This window comes from Ranitomeya variabilis, chromosome 1 (genome assembly GCF_051348905.1).
Source record: "Ranitomeya variabilis isolate aRanVar5 chromosome 1, aRanVar5.hap1, whole genome shotgun sequence".
Lineage (NCBI taxonomy): Eukaryota > Metazoa > Chordata > Amphibia > Anura > Dendrobatidae > Ranitomeya > Ranitomeya variabilis.
This window is the reverse complement of record NC_135232.1, coordinates 157,693,231-157,720,298: the sequence shown is the minus strand read 5'-3', so window position 1 is coordinate 157,720,298 and position 27,068 is coordinate 157,693,231. Positions and strand designations below refer to the sequence as shown.

General features: G+C 46.8%; 1 protein-coding gene across 4 annotated transcripts in view; it reads left to right on the top strand.

Moving 5' to 3' along the window:
* Positions 1-2,686: 2,686 nt before the first annotated feature.
* The window catches only part of FBXL17 (F-box and leucine rich repeat protein 17), a 934,277-nt gene continuing 909,895 nt past the window's right edge, over positions 2,687-27,068 (top strand). Inside the window, exons 1-5 of one of the 4 annotated variants that reach the window (XM_077290031.1) lie at positions 2,729-3,298; positions 3,381-4,356; positions 9,116-9,238; positions 12,854-13,111; positions 16,661-16,792. In XM_077290031.1, coding sequence (XP_077146146.1) covers positions 3,267-3,298; positions 3,381-4,356; positions 9,116-9,238; positions 12,854-13,111; positions 16,661-16,792 — 1,521 coding nt within the window. In that variant the 5' untranslated portion in view covers positions 2,729-3,266. Of the gene's footprint in view, positions 4,357-9,115; positions 9,239-12,853; positions 13,112-16,660; positions 16,793-27,068 lie in introns of all 4 variants that reach the window. The other 3 variants (XM_077290022.1, XM_077290013.1, XM_077290006.1) reach the window with 3 other exon arrangements.

Sequence of the window (27,068 nt, the reverse complement as noted above, 5' to 3'; positions counted from 1 at the left end):
ACAGGCTACACATGCAGTATGTCCGCCCATGGGTCCAGTAAAAGAGATTTGTCAGAGGCTTATCCAGTGTCGACCTTGGCCTACCAGTAATATGTGGACGCACATCCCAGCTATCTATAAACATTACATTAGTTAAATGAATGAAGAGATGATGCCTTTGTATATAGTGAAACAAGTGTATTTTGAAAAGTACTACTCAGTTAGGGAGGTAGAGGGGCTCACCGGGAGATTCCCCTGTCCCCAGTGGGACAGTCCCAACCTGTCTTATCTATTGCATAAATCTATAGTCTCAGTAGATTTCCTCTGTATGAGTAAGGCTACTTTCACACTAGCGTCGTTTGATGGACGTCGCAATGCGTCGCTTTGGAGAAAAAACGCATCCTGCAAAGTTGCCCGCAGGATGCGTTTTTTCTCCATAGAGTTGCATTAGCAACGCATTGCGACATATGGCCACACATCGCATCCGTCGTGCGACGGATGCGTCGTGTTTTTGGCGGCCGCGACACACAAAAAAAGTTCCATGTAACGTTTTTTTGTGCGTCGGGTCTGCCATTTTCGACCGCGCATGCGCGCCCGGAAGTCCACCCCCTCCTCCAAGGAACTCACAAAGGGCAGCAGATGCGTTGTAAAACTGCATCCGCTGCCCACGTTGTGCTACTTTAACACACTGTCCGTCGGTACATCGGGCCGACGGTTTGCGACGGCCCATACTGACGGACTAGTGTGAAAGTAGCAGGGGCGTAACTACAGCGGTCGCAGCTGCGACACGGCCCGGAGTACTTAGGGGCCCGTCCGCCCATCTGTCCGTCCGTCCTTGTTAAGGTCCCAATCATGAGACCCGAAGGGAGGCGTCACAGCAGGTCCTCCAGTTACATTAGGGGGAAGATGGGGAATGCGGTCACGTGATCTAACCTTGTGACCAGGAGAGAGACGTGTCTGCAGGTCCTTCAGCCGCACCAAAGGGAATGACGGGCTAAAGGAAGCTCCCGCTGCTTGAGTGTAAGTGGCTGAGTGCTTAAGGTTTTTAAGCGTAAAAAGCTGCAAGCTGGTGCTGCGTCCTCCTCTTTCTGCCACAGGGTCCCTCTGTTCCTCTGCACACCGGATGGCCGTAAAATCTAGGCCATATAGCCAGGCTCAGGCACAAAACAACCCCTGAGTACAGAGGTAGATGGTGTGCACATTACTGAACCTCCTGTCAAACACAGCTCCTCTGTTCCACAGTGCATTTAGTTTGCGTGCTGTATTTACTGAGAGTGGATGGTGTTTACTGGGAGGGGGGGCATTTACTGTGTGTGTTGTATTTAGTGTATGGGGGTATTTACACACAGGTATTTACTGTGTGTATGAGGGGGGTATTTACTGTGCGTGTGTGGGGTATTTACTGTGCGTGTGTGGGGTATTTACTGTGTGCGTGTGTGTGGGGTATTTACTGTGTGTGTGTGTGGGGGGGTATTTATTGTGCCTGTGTGGGGTATTTACTGTGCACATAATACTTTATAGGAGGACTATGAAGTGCATTTTACTACTATAAAGTACTATGGGGTGCATTATACTTTGTCGAGGACTATGGGCTGTGCATTATGCTTTATGGATGACTATGGAGATGCATTCAATTATACTACATGGATCACTATGAACTGTGCAGTATATTATAAGGAGGACTATGGGGGTGCATTATACTTCTTATATGGATCCCCATGACTTCTATGTAAGTCCTTGAGGAGTATAATGGTTTATTTTCTTTTATACATGACAGAACAATGGTACAGTACGGGGGACAAATATATACTAGGATGGGGCACCGGATAGTTACGCCACTGAGGTCAGACTTTACAACATTGCAATAAAGTTATAGTGTGCGAAATGAATAGGGAAAATGTCAATTTAGGTGGAAAATATTTTGGCGGGGGCGGGGGGCATTTGAAAGTTCGCATCGGGGCCCATAACTTTGTAGTTACGCCACTGGAAAGTAGCCTAAGAGGGTAGAGGATGGAAATGTGACCATTTCACTGCTGGTAGGAAAGAAAAAACGTCCTCCAAGAGGAAACAAACATGAAAGCGCACGGCCACTTTCACATAGAGAGTATTCGGTGAGTTTTCTGCAATTAACACCTGCTCCTGGTTTTGGCTTACAAATAGTGAGGTAAAAATCTCACCAAATACTGAATGTGTGTACATAGCCCAAAAATATGAAAGTGGCCTGGCCCGAAAGTGTTAATAGTGGATTTTTGATGAACTGTTTGTTTTTTTGTTGAGAACATTTTTTGTCACATTACGTTCTTTGGTTTATAATATGAACCTAATATGAGCCTTTGCTACAAAATAGTTATTGATTCTCTTGGTCCCAGTTACATATCAGCGTCAGGCAGCCGCATACAGTGAGAAGATGAGCGCGTCCGCTGCCAGACACGTGAGCACAAGGCGCAGGAACAGGACATGTACTGCCAGCCCGGTACACGAGAGGGCGCTGTGCTTTTGTGACATGATCCTAATAAAGATTAATCCTGTAGTTCTCAGGTATTGACGGAGCCGCCATGTTTAGCATGGGCAGAGAGAAGTGACAGGACTCGTTAAAGGGAAGGTGCATCTCCAGCAATATTCTTGGCATTTACCATTAAAAAACATGGCCACAGACGGCCTCTTGTGACAGTGCGTAACGCGCGTACTGACGTCAGGTAGCGTCCTCATTCGGGCCAATAGGAACGTTACAATCCGGAGTGACGTTTACTGTTGTGATGACGTCAGAACGGCGGTAACGGGGAAAGCATTAAAGTGTGTGAGAGTGAGAGAGTGCGGCGGGACAGCGGCCGCTCCGGAGTGTGTGCCGAGGTTTGCTGCTCATTTATGGGCAGCTTCTTCTGCAAGCAGCGCCGCGGCCTCACACCTGCCCGAGCCCAGAGGAGGAGGAAGCTGCAGCAGCGGCACCAGGACTGCCTGCTCCGTGCCCCCTGCATGCTGTGCTTCATTGTGCGGGAGCGTGCAGTGAGTGAGCCGGTGTCCCCTGCCGCCCCACCGCCTGCTGCCCGGGACTGTGCCCATCAGCTGCTACTGAACAGCTGGCAGGAGCGGAGCTGCAGCGTCCTGAGCGCAGGGCAAAGCCCGGAGCCCGACAGCCTGAGCACAGACATGGTGTGCAAGCGGAAGAACAGCGGGGAGCAGCCCAGCACCCCCTGTAAGCTGCCAAGGTGTACCCCAGCCGGGGATCAGGGGCACCCCAGCTCCGGAGAGCCTGCCCAGCAGCTCAGCACCCCCTGTAATCTGCCCCTATGTACCCCTGTCGGGGATCAGGGGCACCCCAGCTCCGGAGAGCCTGCCCAGCAGCTCAGCACCCCCTGTAATCTGCCGCTATGTACTCCTGCTGGGGATCAGGGGCACCCCAGCTCTGAAGAGCCTACCCTGCAGCCCAGCACCCCCTGTATTGTGCCTGTGTGTACAACAGCGGAGGATCAGGGGCACCCCAGCTCCGGAGAGTCTACCCAGCAGCCCAGCACCCCCTGTATTGTGCCAATGTGTACCCCAGCAGGCAATCAGGGGCACCCCAGCTCCAGAGAGTCTACCCAGCAGCCCAGCACCCCCTGTATGGTGCCAATGTGTACCCCAGCAGGCAATCAGGGGCACCCCAGTTCCGGACAGCCTACCCTGCAGCCCAGCACCCCCTGTAAGGTGCCAATGTGTACCCCAGCCGGGAATCAGGGGCACCCCAGCTCCAGAGACCCTACAGAACATCCCAGCACCCCCTGTAAGCTGCCTGTGTGTACAACAGCGGAGGATCAGGGGCACCCTAGCAGCGGAGAACCTACAATGCATCCTGGGACCCCCTGTAAGATGCCCCAAAATACCGCAGTGGGAGATAAGGGGCACTGCAGCGCTAAGGAACCTATAGAGCAGCCCAGCACCCTCTGTAAGATGCTCCGATGTACCCCTGCAGAAGATCAGGGGCACCCCAGCATTGGAGAACCTGCAGAGCATACTGGCACCCCTTGTAAACCTCTCCAAAGTCCCCCTTCATCAAATTACTGGGTAAATCCTGCAGTGCACACAGGTGATCGCGGGCACCCCAGCACCGCAGGGCCTACACATCAGCCCGCTTTGGATCTACCATTGCCCTGTGCTGAGGAGCTGTCTCCAGGGAATCCAGCACTGGGAAAAGATGGCATGTCGCCAACAGAGGAGCCCCCCCAGCCCGGCACAGCAGCACAGAGGCATTCCAGGACTCCGATCTGCTGCTCTGCATTTTCTCTTGGCTCCTGTTCCCAGGATCAGGCACAGACGCACAGGGAAGCTGACCCCGACACTCACAAGGTGGAGGAGGAGCCGCTACATATTAACCAGCTGCCTCCATCCCTGTTACTGAAGGTGAGGAGCCACATGACAGCAGCAGGGCTGTTGTATTCTATTGCCCCCCATGTTCCTCAGTCTTATAACTGTGACCATGATGTCAGGATACGGTGATCACATATAAAAGGATACAAGCACGTGGCAGCACTGCTGGATTCAGGAGCTGTACATCTGAAGGATCCCATCATGTCTGCTAAGCCACTGCTTTTACAAAGGGTTAATTATTGGTAAAGAGAAATCAGTGCTTTAAGGATTATTTCCATCTTCCTCAGCAGAGGCCTCAAACCTTTTTTAATTGAAACCTGTCAGCTGATTGCTGCATTAATCATGGGCAGCCTGAATCCGAGCTTGGCTGCCCGGTTGTGGCCAGGTGTATATATCTTTCTTTGAAATGTTCTAGTGTTTCAGAGAAAATATAATTTTTAGATCTGGCCGGGGAACCATAGGAGATAATACTAGCCTTGCATCGCTCCTGTCCAGCCTCTCCCATGACCTGTTAAGCACTTGCGGTGGCGCTGGGAGGAGCTGGCTGAGGTGCATGACTAGTCCTAGCTATGGTCCTCGGCCGGATCTCCAAACTGGATTATTTCAGGGAAAGATATGCCAGGCTGCAATCCAGCTCTCTGATAGTTTGGGCAGCATGAGTCCACTAGCAGGTTCTTTAAAAAATGTAAAACCTAGCGGCATATGCACAGCCAGGCTCAGATAAATGCTGCCCGCATTAATGTAATGTGTGGCGCTAAATATCAATGGTGTTAGTGCAGGAATAAGGCCGGGGTCACACTTGTGAGTTCAATGCGAGAAACTCGCACTCGTCTCTGGCATCAATACCCAGCACTGCTGCTGGCACGCGGGATCGGAGAGTGCGGCTGCATGTATTTCTAGGCAGCTGCACGCTCTGGTCCGGAGTGTCTGCAGTGCTGGGTATTGATGCCAGAGACTCGTGCGACTTTCTCGCATTGAACTCACAAGTGTGACCCCGGCTTAAGGCCGAGATCGGAAGAGCGTATGACAAATAGTCTGAATTTCATCTGGAAAATTTGGATGAGTCTCATCCATCGTGACGTCTGTGTGTCCGTATTTCATGTCTGTGTGCTGTCCCGTTTTATAGATCAACATTTTAAAATGTTTTTTAGGTTTGATAATGGCAATGTTGCCTTAAAAATCGGGTGCTGCACGGGTGTTCCCTATGGGATACAACTTATAGCTGCAGGTATATTAAGAAATCAGGCAAAAAAAGTTAGCATTAATAAACCGTCAGAGCTGATCTGTTCACTGCTTGCTATCAAACATTAGGTAAGTGACAGGTGCAGGGGAAATGGCTGCACTGGGCTCATTTGTAGCCTTGGACCCCAGAGACACACAAGCTGCATAGGCTCTGTACTCCATGGGAGGGTTATGTGTACGGCCCTGTCCAGACAAGTGGGTAATGGACTGCGCAGCGTCAGCTGTTCTCTTCTGCGGCTTAGCTGAGACTCTGAGGGCGCTTACACATTTCATTCTGTGTCCAAGTTGGGGCTTACGACCGAAATCCCCGCAAAACTGGGTCTGGACGCATGCGCTTGTAGAGACCGCAGATAAAGAAGGATGCAGGGACAAAGAGGAGTCAGAAAGCAAATAACGTTTTTTTTAACTTTCCTTTAACTTCCAACCCAACAAAGAATAACAACAGTTTTCCACACAGGGAACTTAGGTACACGATCACAATTTCACAGTAAATCCTATCTACTATATAGGCGCCCTGAACTAAACCCGCGAAACACGACAGCGCCTCACTAGTGACCCACTAACAAGAACAAGTCAACCAAGTTCACTTATCAGCGTTGTTTCAACGATGCAGTCCTGATGGTGAAGCTCCGTCAGCGGCGTAGTCCTGATGGTGAAGCTCCGTCAGCGGCGTAGTCCTGATGGCGGGGGAAGGAGGTGTCCTCCGTTGACGGGCCCAGGTGTAGATTCGAGTCCAGAATGTCTTTTGCGGTGCTGCGTTACCTCCCACAGGCGGACGTTGATCCGGGGTAACAGTTTCCACGTCCAGAGAGGGGTCTTTTTGAGAAGAATTAGCAGAATAATCGGTATCAGTCACAGCTAAGAAAAACCCAGGAGGGCCCGGAGTACTCTGTGGCAAGATGCTTCCGGGGAGCACGGTAATATTGTCCCTGAGCTGATCAGCGCTACCCCTCTGCCTGGGGGGTCGCTGACGACGAGTGCGCCTCTTTTTGGGGGCTCTGGTAATTGCCCGCAGTGTCTGTTGCACGTTCTCCCCCTGCTTCCAGCAAGTCTCACTGCGGCCTGCACACACACAACAACTGCGCTGCAGTTTCCTCTCCTCAGAGATTTCCCGCGCTTCTCTCTCCCTGCTTTCGCGCGTTTTGCTTTTTATCCTCTCCTCTCCCTGCGTCACTCTGCCTCCTGTCACATGAGCCTGGCTTCCCATGCGCCCCTCAAATCCGTCCCCCGGAACCCCGACTCCCGGCAACAATGGTTCCACCCGTCTGCACAGCTCACCAGGTCCCTGTCCCCTACACGCTGACGGGGCCATAGACTGTAATGGTGACTGCTGAGCAAACGTGTATAATTTCCTTTCCGGGACCGTAGTAGACTGCATCTAAGTGTGCGCCTCCAGGCAGTCTAAGGCCTCGTTCAGACCAGAGTGACTTTTCTCATACACAGAATAGCAGTCAGTGTGTCTGATCATATTTTCATCAGTTTTTCTCGTATGAAAAAATGTTTTTAAGTTTCCTCAAGCTTCTCCAATCAAACAGACCATGAAAAATGTACAGTACACCAAAGGGGCTCGGCCCCCCACTGATCAGTGAATTATCTCCTATCAAATGGATCGGTGAAAACTTATTTTACCTGGACAACCTCTATAAACGTGATTTTTCCCTATTCTGATGATCCTCTGACTCTTTCCTCTGTAGTACATACTGTAGCGTTTCACCCGCTACGGGTCTAGGGGACACTCGCTTAGGTGCGGCAGATGACACTCAGGAGACACGTTTCCTTAAAAGTTCACAGGTTTATTGCTCCATAAACCACATGGCAACAGGAACAACGGGTACATAGTTTTACGTCAGACAGGTTAATCCTCAATGTCCATAGTAGAGCTCCGCTCTCTCACGTCTGTCGGCACACAGACCGTGCTATGTCCAGCACGTAGGTTCTCCAGCCTAAAGATGGTCTCTGTGTGTTGTTCAGGACATCTGTCCCCACGTGGAACCGTCCAACACAGGCCACTCTGCAGTGTCCAGCCAGGACACCTGGAAGTGTGTCCACTCTGACACACACCCACACACTTTCACCATGTTCTACACACACCTCCATTATGTAGCCTGAAACCACACCCAGGAACCCATCACATGATTAGACATGTGGTTCTGACATCACCACAGGTCCTGAAACAAACATAGATAGGCATGGTTCTGCCCCTTACCCAGGGGTGAGGTATATGGGTAGCCAGACCCTCCCATCTCTCATAGCTACCCGTAACCGGACCCAAACATACTAAACAATTCCTTATTGCTTTATGTGCATTACAGAAAACACTCCGGGTTACATCACAGCGACAAGCCTTCTCTGTGATACATACCTCCCGTCAATCACATGACCAGTCGCTATGCCACAATACTTTAGGTTCAGTTGTTTTTGTAACTTTTGTGCTGGTTCACTTTCAATTTGTGTTCACTCCAGGAGTTGTTAAAAAAATGAATCTTTTTAAAGGGAATCTGTCACCCCCAAAATCGTGGGTGAGGTAAGCCCACCGGCAGCAGGGGCTTATCTACAGCATTCTGGAATACTGTAGATAAGCCCCCGATGTATCCTGAAAGATGAGAAAAAGTCGTTAGATTATGCTCACCCAGGGCCTCCCATCTTCTTACGATGTCCTCTTGTTGTATTCATGCTGCGGCTCCTGCGCAGGCGTACTTTATCTACCCTGTTGAGGGCAGAGCAAAGTACTGCAGTGCGCAGGTGCCGGGCGTCTCTGACCTTTCCCGACGCCTGCGCACTGCAGTACTTTGCTCTGCCCTCAACAGGGAAGATAAAGTACGCCTGCGCAGGAGCTGCAGCGTGAAGACAAGAAGAGGATGTGATCGTAAGAAGATGGGAGGCCCCGGAAAGGAACGCCCCTGGGTGAGTATAATCTAACCTCTTTTTATCATCTTTCAGGATACATCGGGGCTTATCTACAGCATTACAGAATGCTGTAGATAAGCCCCTGATGCTGGTGGGCTTACCTCACCCGCGATTTTGGAGGTGACAGGTTCTCTTCAAAGGGAACACTATTAAGAGGGGGTTAATAGCATTATGAAGGTGCCTTACTGCCCCATTGAAAGTGCCACACCGAAAGAAAATTAACGTTATTCCTCGCGGACCCAGCCGGCTTTCAGTCATACGAGTGTGTCCGTTAGTGATAGTCACTGCTCTCTCACTGAGGGTGGCGCCTGCAATCATTGTTAGGCACATTGACACCCGGACTACACTGATGTACAGCACTGCGAACTATCAGTGCCGGGGCGTGCTCACTGGTGACACTCACTGTACTGGGATTGGTGACTGTAGCTGCTCCGACACGCCTGCATGACTGAAAGCCGGTGGCTTAATGCAAGAATACAGTTAATCTTTTCCTCGGGTGCTGCACTTTATATACTGACACAGGGCACCTTTCCAACACTATTGACCTGCAGATTAATGGTGTTTTCTGACGACCGGTTCCATTTATTAGAGCGAAATTCACAAGAAATTAAGTATGTCTCTAAACCTTCTCTTTTTCTTACAGATATTTTCTCACCTCTCTCTGAATGAGCGTTGCCTTTGTGTGTCTTTGGTATGTAAATATTGGCGCGATCTCTGCTTGGACTTTCAGTTTTGGAAGCAGCTGGACCTCAGCAGTCGTAGTCAGGTACCGCGGATCCTTTTATAATCCTCCTTACTAGTTGTGTAGTCACCTAACCCTATGGTTTTTCTGTGTTGCAGGTTTATATTTCGTGTGCGGACATGTTTACTTTAATGATGAAAATTTATCCTTGGGGTTGATCGTCATTACCAAATCAGTGCGGGTCTGATTGCTGGTTCACCCCGCTGAAGAAATAAAGCTGTGGCACATAGCAAGTGTAGTGTAGTGGCCATGATTGTTGCTGCCAGATACCTTTCATTTTTTAGTCTTCCTAGAGCCATACATTTTTTATTTTTCCATTATTAATGTAACTTTTTGCGGGATGAGCTGTAGTATGAAATTATGCTATTCATTGGAGCCAAAAATTCTAGGTGTGAAGAATAAAATAAACCTAATCAGTATTTCTGAGACATGTACATTTTTTTACTTTTCCATTGATGGAGTTGTGTGAGAGCTTGTTCATTTCATGGCAAACTGATGTTTTTATTATTTTACCATTTTGGGATATGTATTTATTGTATTTTTTTTCCTCTTTAGTTAGACACTTGAATGGCTTGTCCTGCCCAAATTGATAAGTCTGCAGTCGCTGTGTCACTGCAGACTCATGAATCCCCTCAGTGCTCACGCTGTGTTCTGCGGGGATTCATCGGTTTCTGAGTGGCGATCTAAGGGTATACATGAGGTATATATACTCCCGTGCAGTGGGCGTGGCCTCGCTTCCATACACTTGCATGGAGCAAGGCTGCACCCCATAGTTGGCCACACCTACTGGCCTGCTGCATCACTTGATGGGGCACAGCTTCACTCAATACAAGTATGTATAACTCGTACATACCCTCCGGTCCCGGCTCAGAAAGCAGCGAATCACCATGGTGCAGAGTGCGTGTCCTAGGGAGATTCATTTGTCTACAGTGATGGCAGACTTATCGATTTGGACCACCCCTTTAACAAAGAAAACCACAGTTGTCAGATTTTTTTCTTCTGTATGCTGTTTGTGTTAAATCATTTTATATTTTGGTAGATAAGACTTTTTTGGCTGTAAAAATACCAAATATGCTTATTTTTATTATTAAATTTGGGAATTGTGCGTGATTACATTTTTATATTTAGTTAGTTTTATATGCAGTGTATGGTTAGAGGTTGTCCACTACTTTAGCATTGATGACTTATCCTTGGGATAAGTCATCAATGTCTGGTCGGGGTCTGACACCCCTGCAGATCAGCTGCCGTTGGCGTTGGCCGCCGGCTGCCAGAAGTCCTCACTTTTGGAGCTGTCTGTCTTCTGATTGTGGCCGAGGCAGGGTACTACTCATATGCCTCCAATTCAAATTAATAGATGGATATGTATTGCCCTGGAGTGGCCACTATCAGAAGACTGCCAGCTCCATAAGTGAGTATTTCTGGCTGCCAATAACCGACTCCGACCCCAACCGATCAGACCTTGATGAGCTATTCTAAGGATAGGTCATCAATGCTGGAGTAGTGCACAACCTCTTTAAAATGAGGTTGTGTTATGAAGAAATAATGAGATGGCTTCCGTGGTGGCTTTTGGCGGGCCTCCGGCTGCCATGCTAGCCCATCGGTACCCCATGATTGCAATATAGAGGGGCAGTTGGGAACCGGTGAATTCGAGCATCAACAATTTGTGTTGTTTACATGCCAATGTCAGTGATTGGCAGAGGCATGTCAATTGTTAAATATTAGCGATCCAAACAAGCTTTTGGTACTGGAAGATGCTGGCTTTGTAATACAGCTGGCATCATCCGGGTATGGTGCAATCTCGGCTGCTGAGCTCATTTCATGCATTAACATCATAGGTATGATCTAATTCAGCAGCAAAAAAAAAGCTGATTTCTGCTATGAAATCTTGTCAGCTTTATTACATTTTCAGTAAAAACGAAACAGGGCAGTGTTCTGGCGTTGACACGTTTCGACTCCTGACATGTAACAATTAAGAATGTTGAAAACACCAGAGCACTGTCCTGTTTGTGACCTGATTTTACTGAAAATGTAATAAAGCTGACAAGATTTTATCGGAGAAGTCAGCTTTTTGTTATATTGGATTTATTTGCCCGGCCAAGAGGGCTTGCTGATCCTCTGAAACCTATGCGATGGTGGATACCTACAACAGTGAGCTCGTCTAATCATATGTGTGATTTAGGCTACTTTCACACTAGCGTCGTGCACTTCACGTCGCTATGCGACGTTGCGGCGCATCGACGCTAGCGTTGAAAGCGCTGCACAACGGGGGCAGCAGATGCAGTTTTACATTGCATCCGCTGCCCCATTGTGAGGTGCGGGGGGGGCGGAGTTCCGGCCGCACATGCGCGGTCGGAAAAGATGCTCACTACCCACAAAAAAAGTTACATGTAACGTTTTTTTGTGCCGACGGTCTGACGCAACCGACGCAGGACGGTTGCGACGTGTGGCAATGCGTCGCACTGCGTCGCTAATACACGTCTATGGAGAAAAAACGCATCCTGCAAGCACTTTCGCAGGATCCTTTTTTTCTCCAGAACGACGCATAGCGACGTGCGTCGTACGACGTTAGTGTGAAAGTAGCCTTACAAGTATGTCAGACATCAAGAAGGGGTTGAAAGCAATCTTTCATTAGCTTTATGCTTTCCTTTACGAGGGTTGCACAAAAGAGGGCAGAGACCTTGATTCCAGTGATGTCACTTACTGGGCTTCTTGCTGTAGTTTTATATGCTGCAACTCTGGTAGTGTTCACTATGATGAAGATTTTATATATCCTAAGGGTATGTTCGCACAGAGTATTTTTATATGGTTTTCCTAACTTTTCTGCTTCAGAAACTCTATGAACACTCTTTGATGTGGATTTTGATTCAGATCCGCATCAGAAAACGCCATCTGACATAGCAGTAGTTTAATATCGTATATGAATATGACCAATTATCCCCTAAAAGAAACATGTTGGTAAAAAAAATTAACAAAAATAAATGTAATTAAGTTAATGAGTTGTATTAAACCTTTTTATATCTGAGGCCCACTTATAACTCACAAGTCAGTAATGGAATGACATAAGTATCACCCGTGCCTGGTCTGAGTGCCCGGTGTATTACCTGTCGCTGGGATCACCCATCACATGGATCTCAGAGCGATGGAGGATTCTGAGCGATGGCGGCTGCGTGCATGCAGCTAATTACTCCTTGTAAACCGTGACGAAGAATGATTTTGTTTATACAAGAAACCCTTTTTTTTTCTTTCTTTTTTTTTTTTTAAGCTGCTAAAATAGCGTAAACATAAATTACTTCTGTCAAGTGCTTCTTTCATTAGGAAGAAAAGGAAATGTAGTGAACGTTATTTATTAAACAGAATAGGTTTTGTAGATTTCAGATAAACCGTTAAAGGCAGCTTATGGTGCTTTTATTGACTCCGCAGAAAAGTATAAGCAGATTACGTTACTTTATTTTTATATGGTGTTTTATTTGTTGCCTAGAAAAACACACGTGACGTAGGGAGCAAACCTTGTCTTCCCACAGTTTGTCAGTGCTTCCGAGGCTTCCTATATCTTGCCTATACATACTATGCATATTGATAAGACCTGGTTTATTTCGTATTGGCTGTGACTGTAATAGAGATATAATTCTCACTTTACAGGTTAAAGATGATATATTGGAAAGAATAGCTTCCAGGTTTTGGAACATTACAGAACTCAACATTTCCGACTGTCTAAATGTGACGGATGCTGGGGTTGGGATGTTGGCAGCCAGATGTTCCGGCCTGGTGAAGTACACCGCCTACCGATGTAAGCAGCTGTCTGACTCCTCACTCATCTCTATGGCCACTCACTGTGCCGCGTTACAGAAGGTTCATGTTGGCAACCAGGATCGGCTCACTGATGAGGCAATCAAGGAGGTATGACCAGGGTTTAGATGACGGAGATATAAGAACGTACCAAATCTAAGTGATTAAATGGCCTGCAATGTACGGTAATCTAGTAGGCCTTATGAGAGCAGTCATGTGTAATCTTTCCTGTGTGATGAGGACCTTATTGAGGGCTGCGGTTACATCTCTGGAACATGTAGGTACATTATACTTAGTGCCTCTGAATAACCACAACAAAATGTTAATTTTATTTTCTAGCTAATAATTTATTGCTACTGTACATATTTAAAAACATTATTAAGGGGGTTACCAGTTGCCATGATATTGATGAGCTGCCCTTATCCGTATCAGGTAAGTGGGGATCCATCACTCGTTGCTTCCACCGTTTAGCTGTTGCTAGCCCTGGCAGTGACCAGATGTACACTGTGTGTACAGTGTTTAGTGGCTGTTGTGGATACTACAGGGTGGGCCATGTATATGGATACACCTAAATAAAATGGGAATGGTTGGTGATATCTACTTCCTGTTTGTGGCACATTAGTATATGGGAGGGGGAAAACTTTTCAAGATGGGTGGTGACTATGGAGGCCATTTGGAAGTCGGCCATTTTGGATATAACTTTATTTTTTCCAATGGGAAGAGGGTCATGTGACACATCAAACTTATTGAGAATTTCACAAGAAAAACAATGGTGTGCTTGATTTTAACGTAACTTTATTCTTTCATGAGCTATTTACAAGTTTCTTTGTTTACAGCCATTGACATGTCGCAGAGGTTAACACGTGAGGAGCGGATAGAAATTGCGTTGTCTGGTGAAAGGAGTACCCAGGTCATTGCAGCAGATTTCTATGCAAGACATCCTACGCAAGAAAACTGTCACCGTTCCCATGTTATTTAGGTGTATGTAATAAATGGGCCACCCAAATAAGTTTGCCTCATCGCTGAACATAATGTTCTGTGTAAACTGAGGGGCCTGTTCCAATTTTTGTTTTGCCCATCCTGTAAATTCAGCGCGCCGATCTGGCATGAGTCGAACATCCCTTCAGCAGATATTATCTACTCGCAAATGGCACCCTTAAAAAATCCAGCTGCTGCAGCATCTCAATGACCATGATCCAGATCGGCGCTCTGAATTTGCAGAATGGGCAAAACAAAAATTGGAACAGGACCCTCAGTTTACACAGAACATTATGTTCAGCGATGAGGCAAACTTATTTGGGTGGCCCATTAATTACATACACCTAAATAACATGGGAACGGTGACAGTTTTCTTGTGTAGGGTGTCTTGCATAGAAATCTGCAGCAATGAGCCCGGATACTGCGTTCACCAGACATCAACACAATTTCTATCCACTCCTCACTTGTTAACCTCTGTGACATGTCAATGGCTGTAAACAGAGAGAAACTTGTAAATCAGAGGTGTCAAACTGCATTCCTCGAGGGCCGCCAACAGGTCATGTTTTCAGGATTTCCTTGTATTGCACAGGTGATAATTTAATCACCTGCACAGAATGATTCCAGCACCTTGTGGAATGCTAAGGAAATCCTGAAAACATGACCTGTTGGCGGCCCTCGAGGAATGCAGTTTGACACCTCTGTTGTAAATGGCTCATGAAAGAATAAAGTTATGTTAAAACCAAACACACCATTTGTTTTTCTTGTGAAATTCTCAATAATGCTACGTTCACATTTGCGTTTTGCTCCGCATGCGTCCTTTTTTTAATTGATTTTGGATGCAGCAAAAATGCAACTTGCTGCGTCCTCTGCGCCCGGACGCGGGCGCCGCAGGGACGCATGCGGCGCAAAACGCAAGTGCGACGCATGTCCATGCGCCCCCATGTTAAATATAGGGGCGCATGACGCATGCGGCGACGCTGCGGCGCAGACCGCAAATGTGAACGTAGCCTAAGTTTGATGCGTCACATGACCCTCTTTCCATTGGAAAAAATAAAGTTGGAACCAAAATGGCTAACTTCAAAATGGCCGCCATTGTCACCATCCATCTTGAAAAGTTCCCCCCCTCCCATATACTAATGTGCCACAAACTGGAAGTTGATATTCCCAACCATTCCCATTATATTTAGGTGCATCCATATACATGGCCCACCCTGTATAGATCATTTCCTTTTCAAATGCCTCTGAGCAGAGCTGCAGTACCCAGGAGCGGCCACTACCCAGAGTGCAGAGCTGTGCTGTAAAGCTCCATTCACGGTCTACATTAGGACGCTATCGCAGCAGTGGGGGTGCAGGGTGACTGAATCTCATTGATCTGATAGTGATAAACTATCCTTACTTGTCCTGTTTAATATGTATTATTGTAGAATAATGAGATCCATTATTCCTTCCACTCAGCTGTCACACTACATATTCTTAGCCGGGTAAAGATCCTTTTTACCATTTTTGACTAGTATTTTTAGATTGGAATGGGTATGTGTATGAGGTTTGGGGCCATGGACATTATCAGGACATTGTTGTTATTATTAAAGGGCACAACTATAGCTCAACCCAGCGCGCTTCAGTGAGCCTCCGCTTCATATCCCTCAGGTGGCTGTAACCAGAGCTTCCCTGTAGGTTACACCTATGACGTCTTCACCCAGGCCGTAGTAATGGGCTGCAGCTTCTCTTCTATCTAGCATAATGCCATGAGTTATAGCATTTGGCACTGCCCTGTCTAGCCCAAAATGCTGAGCTCTACTTTTTTGAGTTATGGCTCCACATCATTGTTCTCCACCTCTTGTCCTGAAGCGCCCCCAACAGGTCATAGTCGCAGGGTTTCCTTTGTATTGCCAGGTGATGGGATTGTTGCTGGTGCGGTGATGCAATTCACCTAGAAATACTAAAATAATCCTGAACATATGACATGTTGGTGACTCTTGAGGACCAGAATTGTCTACATGAAGACCATAAACCCATAAAATACCCCAACCTCCATAATGGTGACAGGAGTATACCCTGACTATCTCCCCTGCCCACACACTTATGTATAATCCAGCTACCAACAATGAATGAGGACAATTACAAATCCTAGTTGGTCTTCGAAATCTATCGAGATGCTGGGAGTTGTAGTTCCCCCACAGATAATGAGAATCAGAAGACAGTAGTAGAGATTTATGTATTTAAATTTTTTGCTTTTCTCCTAGCAGCTCGATGGTTTTTCTTTTTTCTTCTGGGACAGTCCTTCAGTTCGATTTAGTAAAAATGTGCTGTGTAATTTTAATGATCTAAATATTAAGACACAAATAGTGTACGTTGGCGTCAATGACACCTGTAAGGTGTTATTGGGATGTCTGCTTGCACCTCACTTTTATACCTGTGATCTATGGGTGCTGGGTATGACGGAGTACAGCAGGGGGCTGGGGGTCTATCTACAGGTGTTTTCTTCAGTCTGCTTCTCGCTGCTGCATAATAAATATTGCATATAAAGCTGCTGCAGACATTGCTGTACTATTCTTGGAAATGACTGAAAAGCCTTTCCTGCCACTTTTCTGTGAATGTGATATTAGTTCTCGTGTAGTAAACTGCCTCTTCTAAGTCTTTAGTGTATTACTATATTGTATTCTGTATTTCACTTGTCCACAGCTGGGTTCCAGGTGCAGGGATCTGAGAGACATCCATTTTGGACAGTGCTACAAGATCTCTGATGAAGGGATGGTCCTTATTGCTAAAGGTTGTCCCAAACTTAAGAAAATTTACATGCAAGAAAACAAATTAGTGAGTATAACAAGAACTTAAGAAATCCTTTGTAACCCAATTTTTGGCTGCATTCTGCATCATATTTCAAAAATGATAAATGTAATGTGACATGTCGGCTAGATCCACACATGTGGCTTGTTTTTTTGGTTTTCACCCAAGGTCGGGAGTGGATTCCCTCACCAGGCTTGGCCTACGCAGACCTCACCAAAGCTGAATGTGTAATTACTGCCTGAACGTGGCTTATCACTATGTCCATAATCATGGGACAGTTGTACTATGTGGTGTAGCTAGAGCTTATTTTTTCTCTGGTGTTAAAGTAACCTACATTTACTGTGTCAATATAATGTCTGTATAGGCAGATGCTCAAGCTACAGAACATCTGTAGACAGAGCTGTGTCTTGGCTCTTTCCTGGGGGAGCCTTCCCAATGAGTGGTTTCTAAGGGTCCATATACAGACTGTCTGGCGGCACAATACGACTGCCAATCAGGAAACCTTTACCGATTTGGTGGTCTTTTAAATAACTCTTAACATATTCAGACCAAAGTAAACAATGTGCAGTGAGCAATCGGTAATTCCTGTGTAAGACATCGTTCAGTGCCACTCTTCTCGGAAGTGAGTGACCTGTTTACACAGGACAATGCTCCTCTGGGAACAATGATTGTTTGCGCTGCACAAAAGATCTTTTCACTTTGACCACTTGTTCACGATGACTTTGCAGTGTAAATGCAGCTTAGGGCTGATCATTCAGCCAGTTTGTCTTCTACACTGATGAGCAGCAAGAACCCGGAAACAATGCTGTTTACTACTGGTCTGTGGTTTGGCTTGTATAAGCTACTTTGCAGTATATATTTTTTTTTCTTGAAGCATTGCCTTTAAATACATCTCTTTATATTGTTGGGTTTCTTAAATGAGAGCTGCTGCCTACATCAAATCATTTATCCACAGAACATGTTATCATTGAATGATTTATGAGGGTCTAGTCGCTGTTACTTCCACAGCATGGGGTCCCAAATAAAATTGTAGTATACATAGACCACTGCTCTTTCGATGTCTACTGGAGCACTGGTCGCACTGGTGCACTGGTGTTCATATACACCATGTTCCAAATTAATATGCAAATTGGATTTAAGTGTGTTAAAGATTTAATTGTTTTGTTTTTCAAATAAACTCGTGGATGGTGTTGTGTCTCAGGGCTCAATGGATCACTGAAATCCATCTTAAACACATGTGATAATTAGTTTTCCAGGTGATTCTAATTAAAGGAAAATTACTTAAAATGATGTTCCACATTATTAAGCAGGCCACGGGCTTCAAGCAGTATGGGAAATAAAAAGCATCTCTCTGCTGCTGAAAAGCATTAAATAGTACAATGCCTTGGACAAGGTATGAAAACATTAGATATTTCACGAAAACTTAGGAGTGATCATCATACTATGAAGAGATTTGTGACTGAAACAGAGCACAGACAGAGTTCATGCAAATAAAGGCATAATGAGGATGGTTTCTGCCAGACAAATTCATTGGATTAAGAGAGCAGCTGCCAAAATACCATTACAAAGCAGCAAACAGATATTTGAAGCTGCTGGTGCCTCTGGAGTCCCTCGAACCTCAAGGCGTAGGATCCTTCAAAGGCTTGCTGTGGTGCATAAACCTACTATTCGGCCACCCCTAAACAGTGTTCACAAGCAGAAATGGTTGCATTGGGCCCACACATACATGGACTAATTTTCAAACAGTCTTGTTTACTGATAAGTGTTGAGCAACCCTGGATGGTCCAGATGGATGGAGTAGTGGATGGTTGGTGGATGGCCACCATGTCCCAACAAGGCTGCGACGTCAGCAAGGAGGTGGAGTAGTCATGTTTTGGGCGGGAATCATGGGGAAACAGCTGGTAGGGCCCTTTAAGGTTCCTCAATGTGTGAAAATGACCTCTGCAAAGTATATAGAGTTGCTGACTGACAACTTTCTTCCATGGTATAAAAATTAGAAACGTGCATTCAGGAGCAAAATCATCTTCATGCATGACAATGCAACATCTCATGCTGCAAAGAATACCTCTGAGTCATTGGCTGCTATGGGCATAAAAGGAGATAAACTCATGGTGCGGCCACCATCTTCCCCTGACCTCAACCCTATAGGAAACCTTTGGAGCATCATCAAGCAAAAGATCTATGAGGGTTGGAGGTAGTTCACATCAAAACAGCAGCTCTGGGAGGCTATTCTGACTTCATACAAAGAAATACAAGCAGAAACTCTCCAAAAACTCACAAGTTCAATGGATGCAAGAATCGTGAAGGTGATATCAAAGAAGGGTTCCTATGTTAACATGTAACTTGGCCTGTTAGGATGTTTTGGCATTGAATAGCTTTTTTTGTTCAGTGAATGTGACCTCCTAATGCTGCAAATTCCACAAATGAGCATTTTCAGTTTTTTAAAACATATCAAATGTTTAGAAATTCTACTGTGCTTAATAATTTGGAACAGTGCATTTTGAGTTTTTATAAATTTTGGAGATTATACTGTTATCATTAGGAGGTTTCTTCAATAAAATTTGATTTATACTCTTAACGGGTGATGACTTTTATTAGACTGACGGTCATTTTCACAGACCATTTAGGAAAATCCGAGAAAAATGTAATTTGCATAATAATTAGGAACATGGTGTAGATCCATAAGTGAGTAGAGTGATGGTTCTGCATGAACACGATGACACCCTTCTAACAGGTAATGTGAGACATTGTTCTCTTTCAAAAGTCAGACCCCCAGCAATAATGCAATTGTTGCCTATCTTTTGGATGGGTAATTAATGTGATTTATGGGACAACTCCTTCATGATGAGACCCTAAATTTCAGTAACTGCTACAGGTGGGCCTCAGTGTAACACATTGTGGGGAAATTACTGATGACAGTCTTAAATAGAAAGAAATCTGCTGGATAAGGGTGTACCAGGTTATCAAGAGACACATGCCTCTTGGCATATTGAAAAACACACTTTTTTTTATTTATTTATTTTTTTGCACAAAAGAGACGTGCTAAACTTGTGGTTCAAATTGAGATGTTGAAACAGATACCTAGATAGATACAGATATATTTATATACAGCACCAGAATTAAGTCTTGTACACATAACCAATTTTCTAAGTAAATAGAAAGGTTAAATTGACATGAAATTTTCACTAGATGTCAGTAACAATGACATGCTTCAAGATGCCCCCGGTATGGCGAAACTAGTCACATGCTTTGCTCAGGTGTGATTTTGGCTCATTCTTCCACACAGCTCTTCAAATCCTGAATGTTATGTGGACGCCTTCTGTGAACTCTGAGCTTTAGATCCTTTTATAATTTTTCTATTGGATTCAGAACAATTGATTTGCTGGGCCATCCTAGAGGCTTTATTTTTTTAATCTAAAAATATTGAGTTTCATTAGCTGTATGATTCGGATTAGAGTTGAGCGACTTTTACTTTTTTAGGATCGAGTCGGGTTTCGCGAAATCGGCCGATTATTGCGTAAAGTCGGGGGCCGACTGAATCACGAAACCCAATGCAAGTCAATGGGGAATCAAAGACGGCAGTGAGTGGAGGACAGGAAAACACCTACAGTGCCCATTTTAATGCCAAAAACATCAGTTCTTATTACTTAAACTTGTCAATCTTAATTTACTTTATAATAATAGTTACGCATTGAAAACAGGGGGTCATTTGGCTAAAGTTTGTGGGGGGGGTAGGGCTGGCTCAAGATTTTCTTGGGCCTAGGAAACGTGGAATACGTCATGGCGGTGGAGCAGGGAGAGGTAAGTATTTCAATTTTGCAAGTGTTGTGATCCTGAGCAAGCAGGGGGGGGCGCACTCGTTGGCACTGGAACAGGGCCCCTCATAGTACGGCGGTGTGTTTGATGGCGGGCGGCGCCTCCCACTGCCAGACACTTTTGCGTGCTATGAGGGGTCCTGTGCCAGTGCCAACCAGTATGCCCCCCCACCTGATGAAGGAACCTGAACTTTCATCTGCACCTTCCTCTTTGTCCCCGTGTAAGGTGGTATAGTATGCGGGAAGGGGAACCTGACTTTCAGCAGGGTCAGATTCTGGCTGTGTAGACTGCAAGGGTAATGTAGTGGTCTGGGTCAATGTACCAGCAGACTCATCTAGCAGTGGCTGGGCAATGGGCAGGATGAGGAGGAAACACTGATATAGGCCCAAAATAAAAAAAAAAAAGTAGGCTAAACGCAGTTAAAATTTGGTAACAGGACTAAACAGGCGGCATTGCTTTGTTCAGTGGAGGACAACTGTAAGGACTGGCTGATGTTGTGAATTCCGCTCTTGGGCTCCCTCCAGTGGTTGTAAGTAGTACTTCTGTGAATTCTGCTCTTGGGCTCCCTCCTGTGGTTTTGAGTGGTATAGCTGCTTCTTGGATTTAGTATCAGCAGCTGCTTCCACTGATCTTCTTTCTGCTCGGCTATTTTAGTCTGGCTTTATCCCTCAATCAATGCCAGTTGCCAATTGTTCTTGCCTGAAGGCACGGCTCTTGGATTTCCCTGACTCTCTGACCCGTTCAGCAAAGTTAAGTTCTTGCTTGTCCTTTTGCAGTCCACTTGTTGTGGACTTATTGTTCAGCACATTTATGTTTTTGTTCCTTTGTCCAGCTTATCAGTATGTATCTATTTAGCTAAGCTGGAAGCTCTGGGCTGCAGATTTTGCCCTCCACACCTTTAGTCAGGTGTGGAGATTTTTGCATATCTCTGCGGTGGACTTTTTCTAGTTTTTATTACTGACCGCACAGTGTTTCTTTCCCTACTGTCTGTCTAGCTAGAATTGGCCTCCTTTGCTAAATCTTGTTTCATACTACGTATGTCATTTCCTTCTCCTCTCACAGCCAATATATGTGGGGGGCTGTCCTATCCTTTGGGGATTTTCTCTGAGGCAAGATAGCTTTCCTATTTCTTCCTTTAGGGGTAGCTAGTTCTCCGGCTGTGACGAGATGTCCAGGGAGTGACAGGAACATTCCACGGCTATTGTCGTGTTAAGATCAGGGACTGCGGTCTGTACAGTTACCACCTGCCCAGAGCTTGTCCCATGTCGCTCCTAAATTACCAGTCCATAACAGGCTGACACAGTTACTAGGCCCAAATAAGTAAGGCTACTTTCGCACTAGCGGTTTTTTCAATACGTTGCAATGCGTCATTTTGGCAAAAAAACACATCCTGCAAAAGTGCTTGCAGGATGCGTTTTTTTCCCATTGACTAACATTAGCGACGCATTTGCGACGTATTGACACACGTCGCAACCGTCGTGCGACGGTTGCGCCGTGTTGGGGCGGACCGTCGGCTGCAAAAAACGCTACATGTAACATTTTTTGCTGTCGACGGTCCGCTTTTTCCGACCGCGCATGTGCGGCCAGAACTCCGCCCCCACCTCCCCGCACTTCCCCGCACCTCACAATGGGGCAGCGGATGCGCTGGAAAAATGCATCCGCTGCCCCCGTTGTGCGGCGCAGAGAACGCTAGCGTCGGTAACCTCGGGCCGACGCTAGTGTGAAAGTAGCCTAAGTAGGCTAAATGCAGTTAAAAATTGGTAACAGGACTAAACAGGCGGCATAGCTTTGTTCAGTGGAGGACAACTGTAAGGACTGACTGACAGTTACTAGGCCCAAATAAGTAAGTAGGCTAAATGTCTGCCAAAAAAATGTTCATAAATAAACAGGTGGCACAGCTAGGTACAGGGGTGGGCTCCTCTGCTGAGTAGCAGACAGTGGTAGTTGGCGCAAAGTATTAACTGGTCTAAATGGAGGCCAGGGCCTCTGTATATTTTAACTATCATCTATCATTTAAACAAATTTGTATTGGCAGTGGCATTGAAGGATTTAACTGCACAGACTACACAGTGGTGGAGCAGGGAGAGGTAAGTTTTGCAAGTGGTAGAGCACTGTTCGAGCTGGGGGGGGGGGACAGTCTCGTGGGCGGCGGTACTGGCACAGGGCCCCTCATATTACGACGGTGTGTCTGACGTTGGTTGTGCACCACCACTGTCAGAGACACTTCATTGTACTATGAGGGACCCTGTGCCAGTGCTGTCGCCCAAGAGTGGGCACACCCACCTGTCCAGGCAAACTGCACTTGCACGGATGCTTGCACCAGGTGGTGACCACGGCCCTGTGGGGGGGGGGGGGGAGTCAGCCCATTTAGGGAGGTATAAAAATGGCCTATGGTGGACATTCAGCAGCTGCAAATGGAGGAATTGGAGCAGTCAGTAAGAGGAGGCCAAAAGCAAGACATTTTTCAGGCAAGCTACGTGTCAGCAGGGGAAGGTGGGGCAAAATAATTTGAAATCCATGATTGGTTCATTTTAATGAAGGTTAGATCATCAACATTTTGGGTAGCCAGACGTGTCCTTTTTTCTGTCAATATTGAACCAGCAGCACTGAAGACTTTTTCTGATAGCACACTAGCAGCTGGGCAAGCGAGCTCCTGTAATGCATATTTCCAGTCCACCACCTGACAGGACCATTGGAGGACGTCCTTCTTATCCGCAGTGGGACAGGAACCACAAGTTAAAAGGACCCTCCCCACTCCACCCACCAGTGTTTTTCCTGTCCCACTGCGGATAGGAACTGCAAGACGAAGCCTCCGACGGTGCTGTGCAGATGGTGGGGATCGGGGGGCCCAGCCTTTCCCTTCCCCGCCGCAAGATATCTGCGGCTGATACCTGCGATGGGGGGTCCCTCAGCCTCCCCCAGTGTAGCGCTGCTCCTGGGGCCAAGGTCCATTTCTCCTTGCTGGGGCTCTCGGCCCGGGCGCTGTCTGCTGCAGCGGCGGCTGTTCCCGCATGCGGCCGCAGCCGTTTCGGCGGGGGCTCTCTGTGCAGCAGCCGCTGCCGGCTCCAGGACATGCGGCCGCGTCACTTCCGGTCGGCGGCCGCGTCACTTCCGGTCGCGGCAAGCATCGGACCGGAGGACGCCAGCGGCAGCGCCGGCCTTCAGGAAGGCCTTTTCTCAGCATGGTCGACCGCGCGGGGCGCGGTAAGGAGGCAGGATCAACCAGGTAAAACCTATATAAGCATACAATGGGGGTCGTTGTTCCGCCGGCTATCCTGACAAAAGGTGCACACGGCTGTATTGTAATATTATCCTCATCATGGAGGACACTACCAGACCTGAGGGGACTGACCAGCTTCAGGGGCACGTGAGTAGGCTATGTAAAGCCATACCACAAAGCCCACCCCTTCCCCCCCCCCCCCCCGCTTCCCTACTTACGGTGCCACGTATGTCTATTTACCCTAGGCTGAGCCTCCCATCCCCACAACTGAAAGGAAAAAATCGGGGAAGAATAAATGCCCGATTTGTGCCACTAAGTTTCCAGAAAATTGGCGGAAACCATTGTGCAGATCGTGCACATCCAAAATTGTGGGTGATGAGCAGACAGCACTACTATCCAGCATGAGGACCATGATTCGACAGGAGGTTCAGGCTTCTATCTCAGGCTTGAATCTTCCCCAGACTCAGTCAGAACCACAGACTTCACGGAAGAGGCCAAGGGAGTCTAGCCCTTCTTCCGAGGGTGAGGTTTCGGAGGATTCTGACCAGGAAGAAAGAGACGGATCTGTGGGCAAAGGGAAGAGATATCTCTTCGCCGCAGCAGACACAGATGAACTTCTTTATGCTGTACGTAACACCATGCAGCTACAAGATACACCAGAGGAAACCTCGATCCAGGACGAGATGTTTGGCGGATTACATGCCCAGGTGACAAAAGTCTTCCCCGTCAACAACCACATCCGTTCCATGATCCTGGAAGAGTGGCAGGAAGCGGAGAAGAAGCTAGTGATTCCCAGGGACTTTAGACTTCGTCTGCCCTACAACCCTGAGGACATTAAAGTGTGGGATGAAGTACCCAAGATCGATGTCCCACTAGCAAAGGTGGCGAAGAAGACCTCAATTCCATTTGAGGACTCTTCCGCGTTAAAGGATCCTATGGATCGTAAAGCGGATGGTTTGCTAAGGAGAACTTGGGAGTCCTCCGCGGCAATAATACGGGCCAATATAGCGGCAACTTCCGTAGCCCGGTCAATGCACTTATGGATTGACGACTTAGAGGATCACCTCAAAGCCAAGACTTCTAGAGAGGTTATCCTTAAATCATTGCCTTTGCTCAAACTCGCAACAGGCTTTATGGCGGACGCTTCTGCCGAATCTGTACGGTTTGCGGCTAGAAGCGAATCCCTGTCTAATGCGGCCAGAAGAGCCATATAGTTAAAGACCTGGTCGGGGGATCTCCAGTCAAAAAATAAATTGTGTGGAATCCCATTCTCAGGAAATAAAGTATTTGGGCCGATTCTAGACGATATTCTAGAAAAAGCCTCAGATAAAAAGAAGGGTTTTCCTGAGGAGAATACCAAAAAATATCAACCCTTTCGTAGGTCCCGACCTGGTCAGAGGACAAACTACAAGGGGAAAGGGAAGACTGGGAGGTGGTCTTATCCCAAGGGTGGAAAGGGTAGAGACTCCATCTTCCCTAGTGCAGTCACACCAAAGTCAAATAAATGACATAAAGGTGGGAGGTCGATTACAGAAATTTCTAGGGGGTTGTCAGAAGGTATCCCAGAATCCTTGGATTCTACAAGTAGTTGCACAGGGATACAAATTAGAGTTCTCCAGCAGTCCCCCAGAAAGATTTGTAGTGACCCAACCTTGCCCGCTCTCCGACTCCTCCATGTGGACAAACATTCAGGAGCTGTTAGAATTAGAAGCGATTGTGCCAGTTCCCATCTCAGAAAGAGGCAGAGGCCATTATTCCCATTTGTTTTCAATAAAGAAACCATCCGGAGACTCCCGGACGATTATAAATTTAAAACCATTAAACAAATGGGTCCGGTACAAAAGATTCCGGATGGAATCTATAAGATCCACGACGCCTCTAATAGACAAAGACATGGTAATGTGTACCCTAGACCTAAGCAACGCATACTATCATGTCCCGATACACCTCTCCTACCAAAAGTTCCTGAGGTTCGCCATAATGAACAGGGGGATTGTACATCACTTCCAGTTCAGATGTCTCCCCTTCGGGCTTGCTTCAGCGCCCAGAATCTTTACCAAGCTGATGTCGGAAGTTGTGGCCTATCTAAGGAATCAGAATGTGACCATAGTCCCATACCTGGACGACTTCCTGATAATGGCGAAATCACAGAAACTCCTCAAGATAGACTGCACGTTCACTCTTTCCATCCTACAGGAGCTGGGGTGGATCGTGAACTGGAAAAAGTCCTGCCTGGTCCCAAATTCCAGAATAAAATTTTTGGGAGTGATCTTAGATTCCAATCTAAGAACATCGTTTTTACCAGAAGACAGACAAGAGACCTTGATCAGGCACATCCACCATTTCAGAAGAAGTACCCCCTCCATAAGAGAGGCAATGAGGATACTCGGTTTCATGACAGCATGCATACCCTGTGTGAGATGGAGCCAATTCCACTCGCGGAAGTTGCAAAGAGAAGTCCTAGGATCTTGGAACAGAAAACAAAGTTCCCTAGACAGGAAGATGCTTGTGTCTCCTTCGGTAAAGAAATCCCTAACCTGGTGGACCACACCAGCGAACCTGAGAGAGGGAGTTCCATGGATACTCGATCCCTGTGTTACGGTTACCACAGACGCCAGTCAATACGGATGGGGCGGTCATATAGGGAGAACATACTACCAGGGAGAATGGACTCCTCAAATTGCCGCAAGATCGTCGAATTTCAGAGAGCTGTACGCGATCTGGAAAGTGTTGTGCCAGGCCCAGTCATTGGTCCGAGACAAACACGTGAGAATACTGTCCGACAATGTCACAGCAGTGGCATTTCTGAGACACCAGGGAGGTCCGAGACATCCACCACTGCAACACTTAGCAGACCAGATTTTCAGGTGGGCAGAAAGATCTGTCAAATCCATCTCGGCAGTTCACCTGGAAGGTGCCAAGAATCAGGTTGCAGATTTCCTGAGCCGAAAGTCGGTACATCCCGGAGAATGGGAATTGAACCCGGAAGTATTCAGCAGTCTGTGCCAGAAATGGGGAACGCCTCAGGTGGACCTCTTTGCCACCAGGTCAAACACAAAGGCCAGAGCATTTTTTTCTCTGAATCCTCTAGATGGAGCCACAGGAGTAGACGCCTTGTCTCAGTATTGGGGAGAAGGTCTCCTATACGCTTTTCTGCCTCTTCCTCTGATACCGAAGACACTCAGGAAGATACGAGACGAAAGAGCAACCGTAATCCTGGTGGTTCCTTTCTGGCCGAAAAGGAGCTGGTTTTCTCTACTGTCCAGG